General features: G+C 47.1%; 1 protein-coding gene across 3 annotated transcripts in view; it reads right to left on the reverse strand.

Annotated features, from left to right (window-relative positions):
• Nucleotides 1-17,718, reverse strand: part of LOC143324212 (nectin-2) — a 76,021-nt gene that overhangs the window by 36,372 nt on the left and 21,931 nt on the right. For all 3 annotated transcript variants that reach the window (XM_076736517.1, XM_076736516.1, XM_076736515.1), the window contains exons 2-6: nucleotides 11,082-11,191; nucleotides 9,841-10,090; nucleotides 7,351-7,644; nucleotides 7,031-7,148; nucleotides 6,211-6,359 (exon numbers count right to left, since the gene is read on the reverse strand). In XM_076736517.1, coding sequence (XP_076592632.1) covers nucleotides 6,211-6,359; nucleotides 7,031-7,148; nucleotides 7,351-7,644; nucleotides 9,841-10,090; nucleotides 11,082-11,191 — 921 coding nt within the window. The remainder of the gene's footprint in view (nucleotides 1-6,210; nucleotides 6,360-7,030; nucleotides 7,149-7,350; nucleotides 7,645-9,840; nucleotides 10,091-11,081; nucleotides 11,192-17,718) is intronic.

Genomic DNA, 17,718 nt, shown 5'->3' on the forward strand with positions numbered 1-17,718 from the left:
TATAAGTATAATGGCTTCTATAGGAAGGAGGAGCACTTTGGTATAATGGAAGCTTAGTCCCTATTCCACAAGCTGTTTTCCTGATAAAAGGAAGAGTAAGCCTACTTGCAGCAGAAGGGAAAATTGATGACGGGATTCATGTAAGTCCCACAAGATTCAACCCATCCAAGATTAGAGCTTATAATGTATTGTGTATGAATACATGTATGTACATGTTTTTGATTCTTATTTAATCTACTTGCTCATTCTGTTTGGATAATTTTGTACATTTTGATGCCCAAGAAGCAATAAAAAAAGCTTTCATGTTACCCCTGAAGGAGGCACATTGTTGCAGAAACATCTTATGGAATAGAGTCTGTTTATTATCCATCCGTCTGAAGGGTTCCTGCTTCCTTCAGGTCTGAACACACTGTGAACACAATGAAACCAAACAAATCATGGTGGGCAAATGAATTTTTAATTTCTGTCCCTGGTTGAAAGTGATCAAGAATCCTTAGCTAAGCTGAAGATCCTTTCTGTTGCTCGAGCTTTCAGTTCCACTTTCTGCACTTTCACCAGCCGCTGCAGAGGATTAACCAGTCGACGCTGCCGTTGAAATCCCTGCCTAAATTTGAAAGTAGCGAATCAGCCCGATTCTTATTGTCATTCCCATTTGAAATCCAGCAGAAGCCGGCCCCTCGTGTTAAGTGTACAGAGAGCTGACAGAATTACCGTTGTAACACTGACTCTTGTCAAGAGAGAAAATGGTCGTCTGCTGCCGTCTACACCTGTGCTCTGCTCCTCTCTTCCTCTTTATTTCTGCCTCTCCTCTCCTCCACTTCCCTTTCCTCCATCTCTGCCACCACTCCACCAGCTGTCTGCTGCATACACTCTTTTCCGTCTCCTCTAAATCCATTTTCCCTGCCATCTCTACAATTTCCAACATTTGTATTTCTGTCGTATGTCACTTTTCTCTCCGCTCTTCTCCTCTGTGCTTCACTTTCAACACATGCCTAGGGACAAAAAATGGCAATTTCTTGTGGGTATATTTCATCTCCCTTTCTTTCAATTTCTCCCATCAACCTCCCCAAGCAAAAAAGTCTCTCTCCCCCTCTATTCTCCCCCGAGCAGTGCTAAACATTCCTGTTCACACACATGAGAGTGAGAGCTAGCCCTCAGTGTCCACTTGTAACAGGAACACAAGAAATGCATTATCACCTCGGGCTCCGAGGAGCTCCGGCACATGCAATGTGGCAACAATCTCTGTGCAAACTCTGGGCTGGATGGCGCCGCACATTGCCGTCACATCAAAGGGAATTACACTTAAATTTAAATGCAAATTCTCCCTAAATTCCTCTCATCCAATTATTTTTAATGCGTCGCTCAAGTCAGTTCACATGTGTCTCTCTAAAAGTCTATGCGGGTAAATCCTTTTGTGGATGATAATTCATGTTTTATTCTACCCTTCTGGAGACGACACTTGAAAGATTCAAGTGATAGATGTAAAGGAGCCACCCCAGGCTCCCAGTACAGGCCCACTACAGACCCAGACACATCCTAACAAAGCACCAGTGGAATCTATTTAAGTGGGTGAGGAGAGGACATCTTATAAACACATGCTGTTGGATGAGCCAGCAGAAAAAATGCAATATGCATGCTGTGTGGATAACAAGGGGAGGAAAAATCTGAAAAATAAACATGCACAACTACAGTAACTGCAACCCCACTACCCAAATACACACACACGCACCCGCACACACACACACCATACTGTGGAAGCCAAAAAACAGCATGCTTCTTATGAAGTTGCGTCCAGCACGACCGTAAGCTCCAAGTGACCGCAAGTAATGTGGCAGATGGGGCGGAAGTAACGTCTACTGCAGCCTCCCAAAAACATGCATGGTCACATACACACACACACTCACACACACTCACAGGCACACACACTATTATGGTCATCAGTGGACTGATGCTGGGCTGGGCTGCACCTAGAGCATAGCTTGGTACAATTCTCTGTCAGCATGTTAACTTATTGAACAGAGCTCTGTGTGTGTGTGTTTGTGCAGGCACGAGTGTGTGTGTGTGTGTGTGTGTGTGTGTGTGTGTGTTAATGAGGGGTGGGCAGGGGGCCAGTTGCAGACTGGAGGGAGACTTGGCTCCACCAGACCTGTTCTCTGGCTGTTTTCGCATGGCCGAAGACACACACTGACAGACACAGACAGATACAGGGAGACACACACACACACACACAAACCCAATGGAGGAAAATGGGCAAGCCACTTGCCCTTGAACTGTCTCCTTAGATGAGTCGGAAAACAGGAGAGAGTGCACCGAATTGAGAGGGAATCTCTTTCCCGTTGAACCGAGGAGCCCCTCGGACAATGCGGGGGTTTCATTTAACTTTTTGAGGTTCAGCTGAGCCACCCCTGTAAGGAACGATCGGGGGGGGGGGGGGGGGGGGGCGGACATGACAGAAGATGGAGGGAATCTGGGTTAGCCACACAAGAACCCTCGAGAGAGAAGCCGGGAATGGAGGGATGGATACTAAGCTGTGATTAAGGAAGAGCTACTGGTATTTAAGAGTTAAGCTTTTGAGAGAGAGGGAGATAGCACGGGCATGAGCAGGAAAGAGAGAGAGAATGCTGGGGGCAGAAGTCTCTTCTGAGCAGGGAGATCAGCGCCAGACTTGTGGAGGCTGAAAGACAACCTGAGAGAGATAAGGAGGATGAGGAGAGAGCATATGCTAACTGAGAGGATGAGAGATGCAATGAAAAGAGCAAACTGCAGCAAAAGAGATAGCGAGGGAGAGATAAATCGAAAGAAAAGAGGAGGGGAGAGCAGGGTAGGATACGTTTGCGTGTGTGACTAAGCAGCAGGATCGAAGATGAGAGGAGGAGAGGCAAGGAGAAGAGAGGACATCCATCCCTCTCGCTGCCTCCGGGAGCACAGGACAAGACTGAGTTCAGAGGACACGAGCAAACACCCGCACAGACACACACTGGTGTGTGGATTTATATGTGTGTGTGTCATGCAGCTGTGGGGTAGAGAGGAGTGGGGGACCTGCTATGTAGCAGGTGCTGGCCATTTCACGCCTGTCGGCCCCTCTTAGCCCTGTTTGTCTACACGCATTCACATTAGCCTCCACAGGTCTGCATCGCATCCCCATCTGGAGTCATTCCACATCCTTCCCTCGCTCTGTTTCGACCATCATCAACGCTTTCATTTCACTTCAACCGATACTGACTCAGTCTTTCTTTCTGAACACTTCTCGCCATCTCTCTGCCTTCCACAAACCTCCTTCACTCTGACACTTGCTGGTTGCCTCAGTCACCTCTTAACTGACGGCGAATTTAGCTCGCATCTTATCCTCCTCCTCCTCTTCTGCCAGTGAGTAAGAGAGGAGTGGGAAGGAGGGAGGAGGTGGTCGGACCACGAGAGAGCAAGACGAGCTGGAGGAGGGCGATGGCAGAACAAGGGAACTGTGGGAAGTTCGACACTGGAAGAGGCCAGAGAGAGCAGAAAGAAAATGAAAGGGGAAAAAAAAAAAGGAGAAAGTGGGATGAAGAATGCGAGTGGAAATGTAGGATAAAAGAGAGCGAGAAAGGAACGGATGGTGGAATGAGGAGAGAAGCAGCCAGGAGCTGAAGCAGCAAAGGGTGACTGATCCGCTCTGAGAGGCTTGGAGACAGACAGACACACACGCTATGCTGAGAGATAGTGGAGGCCAATAGCAGTTGAGATAGGATGCAGTGGCACAAGATTCCCATGGGAGTTTTAAATGCCGTCAGCATCCTCTCCCTCCATCCCTCATGCCTTTGCTCTCCCCCTCTCAGTGTGAGGATTGCATGCTGGCACTGATTTATCCCGCTGCACGTTCCCCGACTTTTTAGTCTAAAAGCAGCAGCATCCATCTTGCTCCCTCTGCTCCCTGGATCTTTGCATCTTCCTTGCTTGTTGCTTGTAATACACAGCAGGAGACAGTGACATCTTTTGTGCTACAGAAGGCAGTTACACTACTATGCAGCAGAGCAGAGTGGCCCCAGAGGAGTGGTGACGCATGCTGTGGCACCATAAGGAGCCAAGGGACTTGGAGAAAGATGGGGGGTGAGAGAAAAGAAAAAGAATGAAATAAGCAGAGACTGAGCAAAAGGACAAGAAAGAAAGAAAATGAGGGCATCAAGTAGCTGGGTTGCTCTTAAAATGTAGCCACTGGAGAAATGCACTTTTTCCCCATTACGACCGAGGTTTACCCCCATGTCAGCAGGAAATAGAGTGCAGGCATACGGCAGAGGAGTGGAAGGGGATGTATTTTGTATGAGATGAAACGCTGGAGTGAAGCCTGTTAAGGGGTGCAGCTAAAACTATTGAGGAACAGAGGGAAATGGAGGGATGGACTGCTTTCCATCATGGCCGTTCTGGACGGTTTAACTCCAGTTGAGCTGGTACATAAAGCTCTACAAGAATCTGGAAACCGTCATCCACGCTTTCGCTGCACCCCACTTAGACTAACTCGCTGCATTCCTTACTCAAAATAACCTCTTCAAACTTCAACTAGTTGAAAATGCTGCAGGGAGACAACTCAGAAGTCCAGAAGAGTCCACATAACCAGCTGTGCACTGGGTTACCTGTGCGTAAGAGCTGGTTTTAAAATTTACTTTTCAGCACATTTAAAGCACGCTTGGGGTTGGCCCCTGATTATTTAAGTGCAACATGAGAGCCCACAGTAGAGGTCTATTGGTAATTCAAGGCTAAAAGTCAGAGGAGCCTTTGGAGTCGGGGTCCCACATCTCTGAACCACCCTTCCAGAGGAGATCCTCCTTTAAATCTCTCTTATTATCTATCTGGTGATTTCTCTTCTTTTCATGTCTTTGGAAAGCACTTGTTTGTGAGAAGTGCTACATAAATAAAGTTATTATTGTTCTTATTACAGCACGCACACACATGCATACACCTGAATACACAGTTACATAATATGAACCAGCTAATACACACAGTGTATCAGCAGTCCAGTCTCAGTTAAACCCAAGGCAACACTGACATCCACTTCAACTCAAAGTCAACAGTGACACTGAGAGACAAATGTGTCACTTCTAGTGATTGCGGCAGCCTTGTCTTCAAGACCCCGACTCTAATGAACGCTGCTCATTTGCTGCGCTTTAGTCTCTCCTGTCATTAACGACGGCCAAGGGTACCGCCGAGAAGCTACTCAGTCGCTTTTGTGATCATGACTTTCAGGGGGGGCGAACTGCTCGCGCTCATTTCAGAGAAATAGAAGAAAAGAGAAAATATCAGCAAGAAGAGCCATCTCGTATATGTGCACCACGCACAATGTGAGCTCCCACTAAAACCTTGTGAAAGTCTGCTTTGTAAATGCCATGTGATGTATGAAGCGGATAGACAGACCTTGGAGACCGCAGAGGCACAGACACTTTCATAATACAGCGTCATTGAGTGCATGCACGGAGAAATGGAAAAAGTGACATGCATGCTTAATAGAACACAGAGAAAGACAGACGTGAGAAGTTGAAACCAACAGCACACAAATGCACGCACATACACACTCCCTCTCTAAAACAGGTGCACGCACACACACCATGGACAGAGCAGCTGGACCCTCTAACCCTACGATACACACCCGATAGTCCTCAGCACAGAGAATGTGTGTGTGTGTGTGTGTGTGTGCTCGTGAGACACGTGAGGCAGAACAAGGTGTTTCCCTGGGGACGACATGAGAGCATCGCACACCAGGAAATGTGTAGCATGTGTGATGAAAGTGCACTTGGTTCCAGTTCATCAGTTCAGAGGATGTGAATGTTTTCATACACAAGCCAGGGGAAGGTTTAGGTGATGAACGAGAGCCAAGTGAGCCACAAACTGCCTTTTCATTTCACTTCTCAAATGTTCACTGCTGCACTGACGGCGTACCATTTGTCAGTGTTTTAGGACATCTGTACCTTGTGCAAATTAGACTTCACTTTGGTTTTAACCTACTTAGAGCAGCAGCTGGGTGGATTTGTGATGACAGGAGCAATTCTAATGCTAATTCATCACATCACAAAGAAGTGCGGTAAAAGAACGTTTCCGTTTCTTACAGCATGTTGTACTCCAAGCAGGTTCAAATATGTTTTCAGGTATTATCTGACCTACATCTTGAAGACTCTTTGTGTGTGTTAATACTTCCTCGTGTGCACGTGTTGGGGTGTGTGCGCTTGTTTGTGTCCTTCAGCTCACCTCTGACGATGGCCGTGACCTGGTCCCTGCCGATCCCGATGCGGTTCTTCACCTCACAGACAAACGTGGTGTTGACCGCTTCGTCCACCTTCAGTACTTTCAGCTCCTTGCCTGTGATCTGCACCGTGTCCGGTATCTCCCCTGACATACTGCAGGCAGGGACACGAGCATGTCAGCATGAGAAAGAAGAAAAGGGAGACGGCCAAAAGAAAAAAAAAAGAGGGAGAATATGATTGTGGTTTGTTTGCCTTTGGGCACAATGAGAGCATTGAGACAGATGTGCATTTACAGAAATGTGCTGTATTGTGCAATGTCATCAAATTCCACTAATCTTGATGGGCAGTGCAAAACCAATCAGTTTCCCCCTTCCTCAAAAGGCAATCCATTATCACACACTGGAGGAAAATACGACTGGGACAAGAAGAAAATCAAAACCGCTGGATCCAGGCCCAAAATCTCATCTCCCCCATTTTCAAGTCCCAGACTTTCTTTTTTATTTTTTCAAATTTTGTCACAGTTAATAGCTGATAATACAGAAAGAGGGAGAGAGGGAGTCGTATTGTGTTTCTCATTATGCGAGGGTTAAATCTCAAGTCACAGAGTCCATTATGAGAAATTATATGGCTATCTCCATAATCAGAGCAAGGGGCTGTAGTGGCAATAATAAAAGCGCTGATTACAGCTCTGTGGACCTGGGACTGAAGGGGAAAAGAGAGAAAAAGAGATGAGAGAAAGAGCAAGCAAGGGGCATTACGAAAGAGAGGCAGAGCGAGCGATAAGACAAAAAAAAAAAAAAGATGCTGGGTGTGCCGATACTCACGTCTTCCACTGGACGGACAGCGGGACGGGGTTTCCGGTAGCCTGGCAGGTGAGCACCACATTTGTACGACCCAAGTACCAATTATTGTCGTAACCTACTATTGTCACCTGAGGGGCGTCTGGGGGAAGGACGGATGAATGGCAGAGAGGAGGAGGAAAAAATAGAAATGAGTTCAATTAATCATCCCAATCATGTTAGAGTGTGAACAGCAAAGGAATTCACTGAATACTAAGCACTGGGCTGTGTGTGTGTGTGTGTGTGTGTGTGTGTGTGTGTGTGCGCGTGCGTGTGTGTGTGTGTGTGCGTGTGTGCTGTCTTACACTGAACTGCCAGCTTCAGCGGGAAGCTCTCTGGTTTGACCTGGGTCCTGTGTGCCACCACACAGCTGATGTCTTTGCCGTTGTCTGCCGCCGTAGGAACCATGCGGTACTCGCTGCTAACGGTGACGGTGTTGTCGGCACCCGGCTTGGACACCGTTGTCGCGTTGCCATTAGCTGTGGTCACCCAGGAGATCTCGGCAGCGGGGCGGCCGTCCATCGACTCGCAGCGTGCCACCACGACCGACTTAGTGCCCGCTTCCACTGTTACGATGGAGGCCGAGTTCTGGGGCTTAGCTGATGGACGGATGGATTGATGCGGGGACGGAGAGAGGAGAGAGGAAGAGAGTGGCAGAGAGCAGATTAAAGGATGCAGAAATAGATAAAATGGAAATAAGACAGCTGAGGGAAAAGATAATGTGCACCATTATTGATAAACAATTTGAGTCACCAGCATGGCAAAAGCAAATCCAAAACCTCAATCTCCAAACATCCTCTGTCCTCCCACTCACCCTTTCTCTCTCCCTCTCTCCCCTCTGTCCTTTTTCTCCTCAGACCCTACATTGATAAACAATTACGAGCACCAGTGGAAACAGACCCAAACCCTAAATCTTCTTTCACTCTGCCTCCATTTCTTTAATCCATTCCCTCTCTATCCCTATCACCCGCCATTGATAAACAATTTCCCTGACTGGTCTAGTGCACTTCCATACACAAAGTCTAAATCACCACATGAGCTCTGACATCCCCACCCCCCTCTACCTCACTCCTCATACCTCCTCAATTGCCCTCTCTGATGCTAGTGTGGGATCAAGGGAAAGCAGGCAGGACAGGAGCTGACAGCAGGCATGACAAGCAGCCAGATCAATATAGTGCTCGAGGGGAGGCAGGGAGGCATGATGCGTTGGAGGGAGCGGAGAGCGGATCAGAGACACTGGTCCCGGGCCAAGGTTAGACCAATGGTTCCATTGCATTAACAAGAACACAATTGATCTGACAATACCACTTATAATAGCAATTAAGCCTCGCTGGACATGCTTTTAACCTGCACACTACCTTTGGGGGAGGGTGAGAGCCAGAAAGAGCTGAAAGATGTAGGCGGCAGTACTTTGCATTTATATATTTAGTAAGGTAAATATACACACATTCACAGTAGACAGATGGGCAACAAATTTAAGGAAGAACCAACAAAGAGCAGCTTCACTTGCATATTGGCACTGATTCAACAAGTCTATAGAAACTCTGCTGGAGTGACAAACACCGGCGGAAACAGAACTAAATCTTTGGCAACAGACACCAATTTTAATTGATAAGGGTAGTTTTAATGTCAGACAGTTGGCCAGTTCTCTTGTACATCATCTGACTAGTCATTCCATTCATGGTAGGAACGTATGGGAAAAAAACTACTCATCCTTCAGAACAGATTAGTCAAGGTTGTGCTGGGTTGGATTCCTCCGCATCTGACAAAGAGCCAATTTGGCCTTGAAACCTTTCCTATTGTCATAAAAGAAGAAATTTTACAGGGAGCATTTAACAATGCTGAGAGGAAAAAACCCGTGATGGGTTTGAACCCAAGAGCACAAGCTGGTAAACAACAGTTCGAACAGCTTCGGCGTTGCCCTTGATAGACAGAGCCATAAAACCACAACCCAGTGCGGAGCGTAATATTTCTGACCGCAGGCCGACTTTCACAAGTTAGGGGGGATTTCATGTGCGCCAGGCTGGAGTTAGAATTACAGATGTTCATACCAGCATGAGCGTGTCTTGTTGAAGGTTTGCGCTGCAGAAAAAGGAGGATTTACCTGGAGAGAAGCTACCTTGGCACATTAAAAAATAACACGCTACCAGTTCAAACAAGAGTTCTCAATAGAAGATCAAAGTGTTCCTCATGGGAAGCTTGAAAGTGTAAGCTTATCATTTTTGCTGTAATTTGTTTGTAATGTTCAATATTTTATGTTATGGGTGTTTGTGGAGTGCTTCTATCGATGACACAGCACTTTTGCTTCGTTACCTCGACATCTGCATCTTTGCCATCGTTACATCAAGCAACAGAATGGATACACAGTCGTTTTTGCTTTGTTGTGTCATCCCTGAAATGTTTGTAGCTGTGTGTGATTTAATGTAACAATAACGATTTTCCCAAAGATATTCTCTTTCCACTTGACGTTTAATAATAGCGATGCATGGCACTGTGAGCAGAGGCATCGCTCCAAGCTTTAAGATTCCCACTTACATGCTGACACCTAGACCTGCTCCTGGCGATGGTTTCAAAGAAAAACTGAAAGCTTGACGCTGAAACAAAGCCTCTGTCCTTTGTCGGAGAAACATGACTCTTACACTGTGAAGGACACAGCGTATGATTCACGTCGAATACTCATCGAACCATTCATGCTCTGTATGGAAGCATCTGCATGTGCTGTGTTCTCAAACCGTTTGCTCGGGGTTTCTCTATTAATTGTCACCTCTCTGTACACACACATTACATAGACCTACCCAGCATGACAAGATATGTGATGCCTTGCTCGTTGCCACGGGGGTAGGTAGCATACTCGCAGATGTACTTCCCCTCATCGGTCATCCTAACATCGCTAATCTGGATGGAGGGACTGCCCAGGTTTGGGGGGCTGGGCGTGAAGCTGACTCTGCCCTTCACAGGCGAGTCGGGGTAGTTGGGATCAAAGTTGGGGTGAAACACGGCGATGTTGATCCTTTCTCCCTCCTTCGGCTCGTAGATCCACGTGACCTGTGGCGGAGGAGGCACAGGGGTCAGCGGTTAGGATGAGTGAGGAAACACAACAGGCCTCATTTATCATGGTGCTGATCAGCGACACTGGAGAGCATTTTCGAGACATCCGCATTTTGCTGTAAACTCCGCGGGGCAGCGCACACAGCATCACAATCAAATAAGTGGAGCAGGTATGAATATGGATGTGGAGTTTTTCAGGAGCAGTACACTCTCTCCCTCTCTCTCCCCCTCTCTCTCCCTCTCTCTCCCTCTCTCTCCCCCTCTCTCTCTCCCTCTCTCTCCCCCTCTCTCTCCCCCTCTCTCTCTCCCTCTCTCTCCCCCTCTCTCTCTCCCTCTCAGCTGCTCTTAGCGGAACCAAGCACAGTTGTGCACGTCCCACTTCACTGAGATTCGACTAAGAAGTGTTTTCCATTACCATATTCAATCCCCTAAAGCAAAATGAAGCTTAGTATTGTTTGTTTGGAGTTATAAAACATTAAGCCTAAATGTGATAAAAAACCTATTACTAGCCTTAGGATTATTTCTGTGGGCTATGATTTGTTAGATTAACGTTTAATGTGTTAGATAAACAAGGGACATAGACCTGTATTATCATTTTATGTTTAATTTGATGGCAGTGAATTGCTCTCGTCCACCTGTGCCGCTAACTTTCACGCACCTGCAGAATCAGGTTGATAGATCATTGACAAATACTTTATTTCCCAGGAAAATAGCCACGTTAAGCCATTAAACTGGGTATTCCCTTAACGTCCAACATCTGTTTGCGGCAATTGTGAAAGCAAATTGTTGTTTCGAGCAATTCCAACAAATGGTAGCCTGTCAAGTCAGCACAATGAGCTGCAATTTCGGGATGAAGCAGACATTTTTATTAGAATTTCATACCACAAACCAGTTTAGAGTTGATATGAGTGTGGTGGTATACAGAAGTAATCAAATCCTAACTGGAAAAAGAAAGAAAACAACAGTATCATGACGGGCTGTATCTGACCATTGTGAGCTGGATCCCCGTGGCATCAGTGAAGGCACAGCACAGGTTGACTGTCTGGCCGGGATACGACAGCACCTCTGGCTCCACCTTCACCCGCTGACCCGACGCTCCTGGGAGAAACAGAGGGAAGAGGAACATTAACATCAGCCGACTCCTTCCTTCCCAAAGCAGGAGAGGGGATGAGCAAAGGCGGCAGAGGAATCGTGTTGGTACAAAGCCTCCTGATGATAAATGAGGACAGTGTGGAAGTGTCTGGTACAACAGAGGACAGCATTAGTGAACCCAGGCAAGTAGGCCAAGAGTCTGGGATCGCTCTACGACTGTGGGTGTGTGGACGGAGAGGCCGAAAAAAAAAAAAGGGGGGGGATGTGTGTTGGAAAAAAAGAGGAAAGCCAGTTCTCTCTTTTGCACATAGGTCATAAATCATCTGGATAGGTTATGCTTTTCTATAGCCTGCCATTTGCTGTGCCGACACATTCCTGTGTAACAGCAAAGAGTCAAAATAAATACGCTTTTCTTGGTGTGTTGTGTCAGTGGGCGTGTGAGAAACAGTAAGAGGAAGGAGGCTTAAGAATGACAATCTGTCCGTGTATATATATGTGTGTGTGCGTGTAATCCAGGTCTCTGTGAAAATGTAATTACTTGTATGAGTAAGCGCGCATTAGTGTATGTCAGCAAGATGGCACCTGTTTTAAGTAAGAGTGGATTACCTGCGGATACACAACTTCAAATGTCGGCAGCCAGAGCTACGTGTGCGCTCGCAACGTGTTTACCAGCAAGCTACACACAATTTCCCCTAAAGACAAACAATTACTTGCAGAACTAGTTCCACCAGTTTGTGCTGAGACAAAGCTATTGTGTTGAAACTAATATGATCTGCAGGGCTGATGGAAAACACGCACGCACTCGCACACACGAACACGAAACCTACAGGCTAGGAGATGAGAGGAAAGGGCAGGGCTGTCTTTCTCGTTTGACGAGCAATAAACACCACACCTTCTCTTCTCTGGGGAGATCTGAGATATCAATACAGAGGAAGAGAGGAGCGAGGAAGGAGCGACAGACTGAGTGGGAAAGTGGAGGAAAACAAGCCTTTCCTAGAATAACACCAGCTCTCCCAGGACCTGCCCAATTTACAACCACAAAACAACCCCCTTGTAGCCACAGAGGAACCTCTGGACAACCACTAAGAAGCCCGTGGGAGCAGCTGAGAGCCTTATTGGGCTGGAAGGAGGAACAGCTCGCTCGTTTTTTTTCTGCCTCGGACACACATACACAAGCAAATCTGCTCAACTAGACACACAAAAGCATGTGCACACTTACTCATACACATATACATCTCATGACAGCTTCATTGTCGAGCTCCTGGCCTGTGATCTTCCACATGTCTGCAGCATTTAGCCAAGATCAATCAGCAACCCTTTGTCGATACACCTGAACTAATGTGACTAACAATAGATTAGCTTTGGGAATGGGAGCTGTACTCTGGTTACGAACGATGTATCAGAGCAAGAGAGAAGCAGATGGGGGCTACTGAAACCCTTGATTAGTTGTCGCGATTGGCCTGTATGGACCGAGTTAGCTTGACATGTCAGAGGCCATTACGCAATGTGGCAAAGACGATAAGCCAGTCGGTCTGAGGTTTCGCTCGTGTGCAAATTCAAACACAAGCACATGCACGGCTGTTGAGTGCACGCATAATGTGGGGGCAGAGCCGAGCCGGACCTGTCGTCTGTCATTCGGAGGCAATAAGAGGAGAGCTAACGCAGGTCAACTCCTGCCAGAGCTCAGATGAGAGACAGGCTGGCCTTATGAGACTCTACAGCTCCGGGGAAATGAATGTATCGCACAAGACATACAAAAGTCTTGCACGCCCTCATCCTCCACGATGCTCCCCAAACCCCCGCTGAAGCCTGTGTGTCATTAGAAGAGCAGACGCAGAAAAAAAAGGCGCGTGCATGCACATGGACAAAAGAGAAATCCTGAGGCAAAGCGGCATTTGAAATAGTAATTGTCAGTATAAATATTTAGAGAGCATTGGTCATATTAAACAGAAGAGAGGGAGAAAGAGAGAGACGGGAGGCGGGGGGAGACAGGAACTGAGGGAATTAGAGAATAAAAGACGGTTCAAGGGTAAGAGTGAGAAGAAAGGAGGAGCGACAGAGAGGGAGAGAGACGGCGGGAGAGGAGGAGAGGGTTGGAGGGGAGGAGAGTGAGAACAGAAGCCTTGTGTCACCGCTGCTCTACTTTACAGTAGCTCTGCTGCCTGCAGGTGACATACAAGAAACGCCACCAAACCAAACACACATGAACAGACGAGCCCATGCAACACACCAGCAGCCCTCTTCAGCATCCTCCAAACAGTCAGATGTCACCGTCATGAGCACTGTCACCTATGATTACGTCTTTAACACCCACATGATGTGTATGCACGCACACAGACACACACACACACACACACACACATTATGCTGATGACGCTGCGACAGCCCTGCCATATTAACACAGTAGTCTCTGATCCCCTGCCTGGTCACGCTGACATTTCCATATTTCCCACCATTCGTCTGTGAAGACGAAAATGAATCAGGAAGGAAGGAGGGGAGGAAGTGTGCTAGGAGGATGGAAGGATGAAAGGAAGAGACGAGAGACAGCCTGGGAATGCCAAAGTGATGGAGGATGAGAGTGGAGGAAGGGCGGGGGGGTGGGGGGGGGCGTAAAGGAAAGTGGGGATGAAAGTGTGCGAAGAGAAAGCAGTGCCAGGAATAGAGAATGAACGAGGGAGCGAAAAGAGAAAGTGGTGATAGAAGAGGAGAGGAGGAGGATCGCGAAGGGGAGACGGTGCGAGCTATAAACAAGGTTAATAGGAGACAGCTGAGGGACAAAAGAGAGAAGACACTTAGAAGAGAGAAATAAGAGGAGTGAGAGAGGAAGTAGGTGAAAAAGAGACCAAGAGAGATGCGAGGGGAGAAACTAAAAATGGAGAGGTGGAGAGGAAAGGGGGGAGAGATACAGGTAGAGAGAAACAGAGCGAGGAGAGGCAGATGAGGGGAGAGGAGCGGGAGGTGTGGAGCAGGATAGACTCCACACCTGACCTTGTGAGAAACGCTGTAGCTGTGAATAGAGAGATAGAGGGGTGGAAAAAAAAAAATCAGAGAAACAGAGTGAATGAGCCGGAGAGAAGTGAGAGAGCGAGTCGAAAAAATACTCAAAATCCTAATTTTCTGTGCAGCCCATTTGAGCCAGCCGTGGCTTATAAAACGAACATACGCTTATCAGCCTGTGTCCGCCTGCCTCGCTGCCTGGCTGGCTGACTGCGACGCCTAATGGCATTCATGTCCTCTGCCTGATCCCCGCTATAGTGGAGAGAAAAGCACAACGTCAGGGGGACAGGGAGTGCAGGCCATCACCTAAAATATCTAATGGCCTTCAGAGCTCACTGACTCTCTGCCATTTCATCAAGCTGGTGGCTATGCACTGTCAGGTGGGCTAGAATGAAGCTTTCCCATTCTCCATTCTTGAAGATTGCGTCTTAGCACACATTGTGCGTGTACGTGTGTGTGTGAGTCAGAGAGAGCGAGCGCAGAAGAGATGGAGAAAATGTGGGTGTGTTTTCCTTTGGCCTTTCCAGCGCACTGCCGCCTCAATAAGCATTCTAGGCTTTCATTATTCTTCCAGGTCTGTGCGAATTTCGCCATTTCCATTATTCTGGTGTTGTTGTTATTGTTGTGCCCACCCTCTCCACTCCTGAAGAATAATAGCTTTGATAGAGGCAGTATGGAGTGCAGGGTGGAGCGTCACTGTTCTGTCCTGATGGAATCTGTCTCTGAGTTTTTCTTCCTCAAACATAATCTTTTTCTTACGGGGGAATTAGAACGATTCCCAGCCCACCTTTCAGATTTGATGACTTGATATGCTGAGTTTTGGACCCGAGGGTTGCACTCGTGGTGTAATGAAATGAGTTTTTCTGATGCTGGGAGACTCATTTCAGTCAGACCTCCCAGTACAAAGAAATGTTCAATGTGCGGTATATAACCACCTCTGCAGGTGTAGCAGCTTAATGTTTGTTTGCTGACCAAAATAATGGAAACACCTAATCATGAGCAAATGGCTCCATTTGTCTTTGGGCCGATGCACAGACCTGAATTATCTTTCAGTCTGATGCTCAATAAATAATGTCCATTAAAAGCGATAAAGGGGCGTTTAGATATGGCGTGGACAAAGGCCAATCCCTCGCAGCTGTTCAGTCTCATCGTACACGGGGTACCTTGGACTGCGAGATGCCATAAAAATTCCCCACTCATAATAAATGCATGCAGAGTGTCCATGTTATTTCATATTCACCACCGCGTTTAACAGAGGACACTGTGGGGTGAAGCCATCCTTGAACCTCCCCCCATCACGAAGCCAAGTGTTGAGAAATAGCTAAGTATGATCTATCAGATCACGCTCCTTTTTTATTGTTCACCAGCATAGGTTTATTCTCAGGGCAAGTCTGCGTGTTTGTGTGCTGGCCTTGGATACAAGTGGTTTCAAAATGAAAGTTCTGCCAAATACCAGCTTTGTGAGGCACCCGATGTGCAATTTTGCTTTTTTGAGACACTGGCACAGAGACGCTGATTCGATTCCACGATTATTACTGGGCTTGTAGTTTTGTACAGTGCCGCCTGTAAGTGCGGGGACGGCGACATATTTTTCTGTTGTTTTGTCTCTGTGCTCCGGCAAATGGACTTGAAATGAAACAATAACTGAGATTAAAGTGCTGACTTTCAGCTGTTTGAAAGGCTTTTCTTCCATACTGTTCCCCTCCCGCCGTAGCCCTTTTTGAGCACGGTCCAACGTTTGAACAGTGGATGTCCAAATGTTCCACAACTCTTCTGTCTGTCCCACATGAAGAGCAACAGCTTGTGGCCAAAATTCCATCTCACTAAATCTTCAATACAGTTCCCTTCATCACTCCAGATACTGTAAAATTGCAGTTTAAGTGACTGATGCACCTGAAATGTGGGCGCTAACTGTTCGTCTCTTTGTGCAGCTTTGAAAACTCATAAGCGGAGTGAGACGTGTATTAAAGCTGACACGTGCTATCTGACATTCTAGTTAAAATGCCCTGCCCGTGTAGCTGCCCTTATAACTGTGAGTTCGTTGCGATGTTGTCGTTATTGTGTCCAAACCGACACAGTGATGCTGCTGTGGCTGGGTGTCATGTCCAAACTGCTTCTGGTGTGTACTAATAGCCGTTATCAGCTGGAGTCTGGAGCAGCACCAACCTCAACCTGCTGTCTGCTGCTGCTACCCGACACCTGCAGCACTGGATCCTCTGACCTTCACACACACACGCACACATGCACACACACACACACACGAATGTGGGCACAGATACAGCCACACAAACCTGCAACGAGCAGGCATACACTGTGCATGCGCACACACATTTAGATGTGGATACTTTGGTATGCAGGGAGCAGAGTGGGAATGCAGCTTAGCTTTGACAGGCGAGGCAGTTTGACAAGCCAAGAATAAAACTAGGAAATGAAGACTTGAGATGTGTCTCGTCTTCTCATTGACCTTTCCACTGGGCTCTCTACGAGGGGCCGATCAATAGCACATGGGAAAGCTACATTTAGAAGTAGCTACTGCTCATTTGGACTTCTCCAATGACATCCTATTATAATCCATTCATGCCGTAAGCTTTGCTGGGGGGAGCGATCCGGTCAAAAGCACCTTGGTTTGATAAAGGAGCAAACTTCAAAGACTTCAAGGCTATCGCATGAGATCTGCGCTCAGAAATCACCATCACCATTCAATTAACTTGGAAATGTAACAAAGATGGTGTTACAGTGAGGTTGCATGCAGACGAAAGGAGGTAAAAACCAACCCCTGTGATGCAACAGGAGCAGAGGAAAAAAGGTGCAAGAAGAAGGTAGTGCTACATTTCACTTTGTTCACAGTGCCATGATGAAATATTTGATAACTGACTCTGTGGAAAGAGAAGGGGAGTCAGACACAGAGGCAGAAATGAGGAAGGGAGGCAGAAACGCATGAAATGTAACAGAAGGGGAGCGAAGGAGAAATGGGGGTTTGGAGGGAGGGACACTGGGAGACATGAACAGGCTTCAAAGTGCCAAGGAGAAATGAACAGCTGGAGGAGAAATCTGCACTGGGATGTGTGTGTTTGGTGGCTGTGTATGTGTGTATACACGTGCATCTCTACACTGATGCATATTTCTATTTAGTTGCCGGTTTATAACAAACATGCCCTAGGACTTGAGCGAACATCATTTGCAAAAATAAGCATTTGCCAATTCAATTAAGTGTATCATCTTAATGAAAAAGACCCAGCAGGGAAGTTTAAAAACCCCGAGAATATCCAGTTTCATACTCTAAAACTCATGTGTACGCTTCAGCTCGAAATGGCAAAACCTGCCACACCCACAGCCGGACCATGACCTCAGTCTTGCCCCTGGGACGAAGTCTATACACTATGCATGACTTTGAGAGTAAGAGGAAACTGGTAAAGTAGAGGAATTCGCAATGGGAACTGCAGGGGCCCTGACATGACATTACATACACACTAGCCCCTGCATGCATCTCTCTGTGGGCCTCTCTCACGCCCTCACCCTCTATCTTCCATTCTCAG

The sequence above is a fragment of the Chaetodon auriga genome, chromosome 8 (assembly GCF_051107435.1).
Source record: "Chaetodon auriga isolate fChaAug3 chromosome 8, fChaAug3.hap1, whole genome shotgun sequence".
Lineage (NCBI taxonomy): Eukaryota > Metazoa > Chordata > Actinopteri > Chaetodontiformes > Chaetodontidae > Chaetodon > Chaetodon auriga.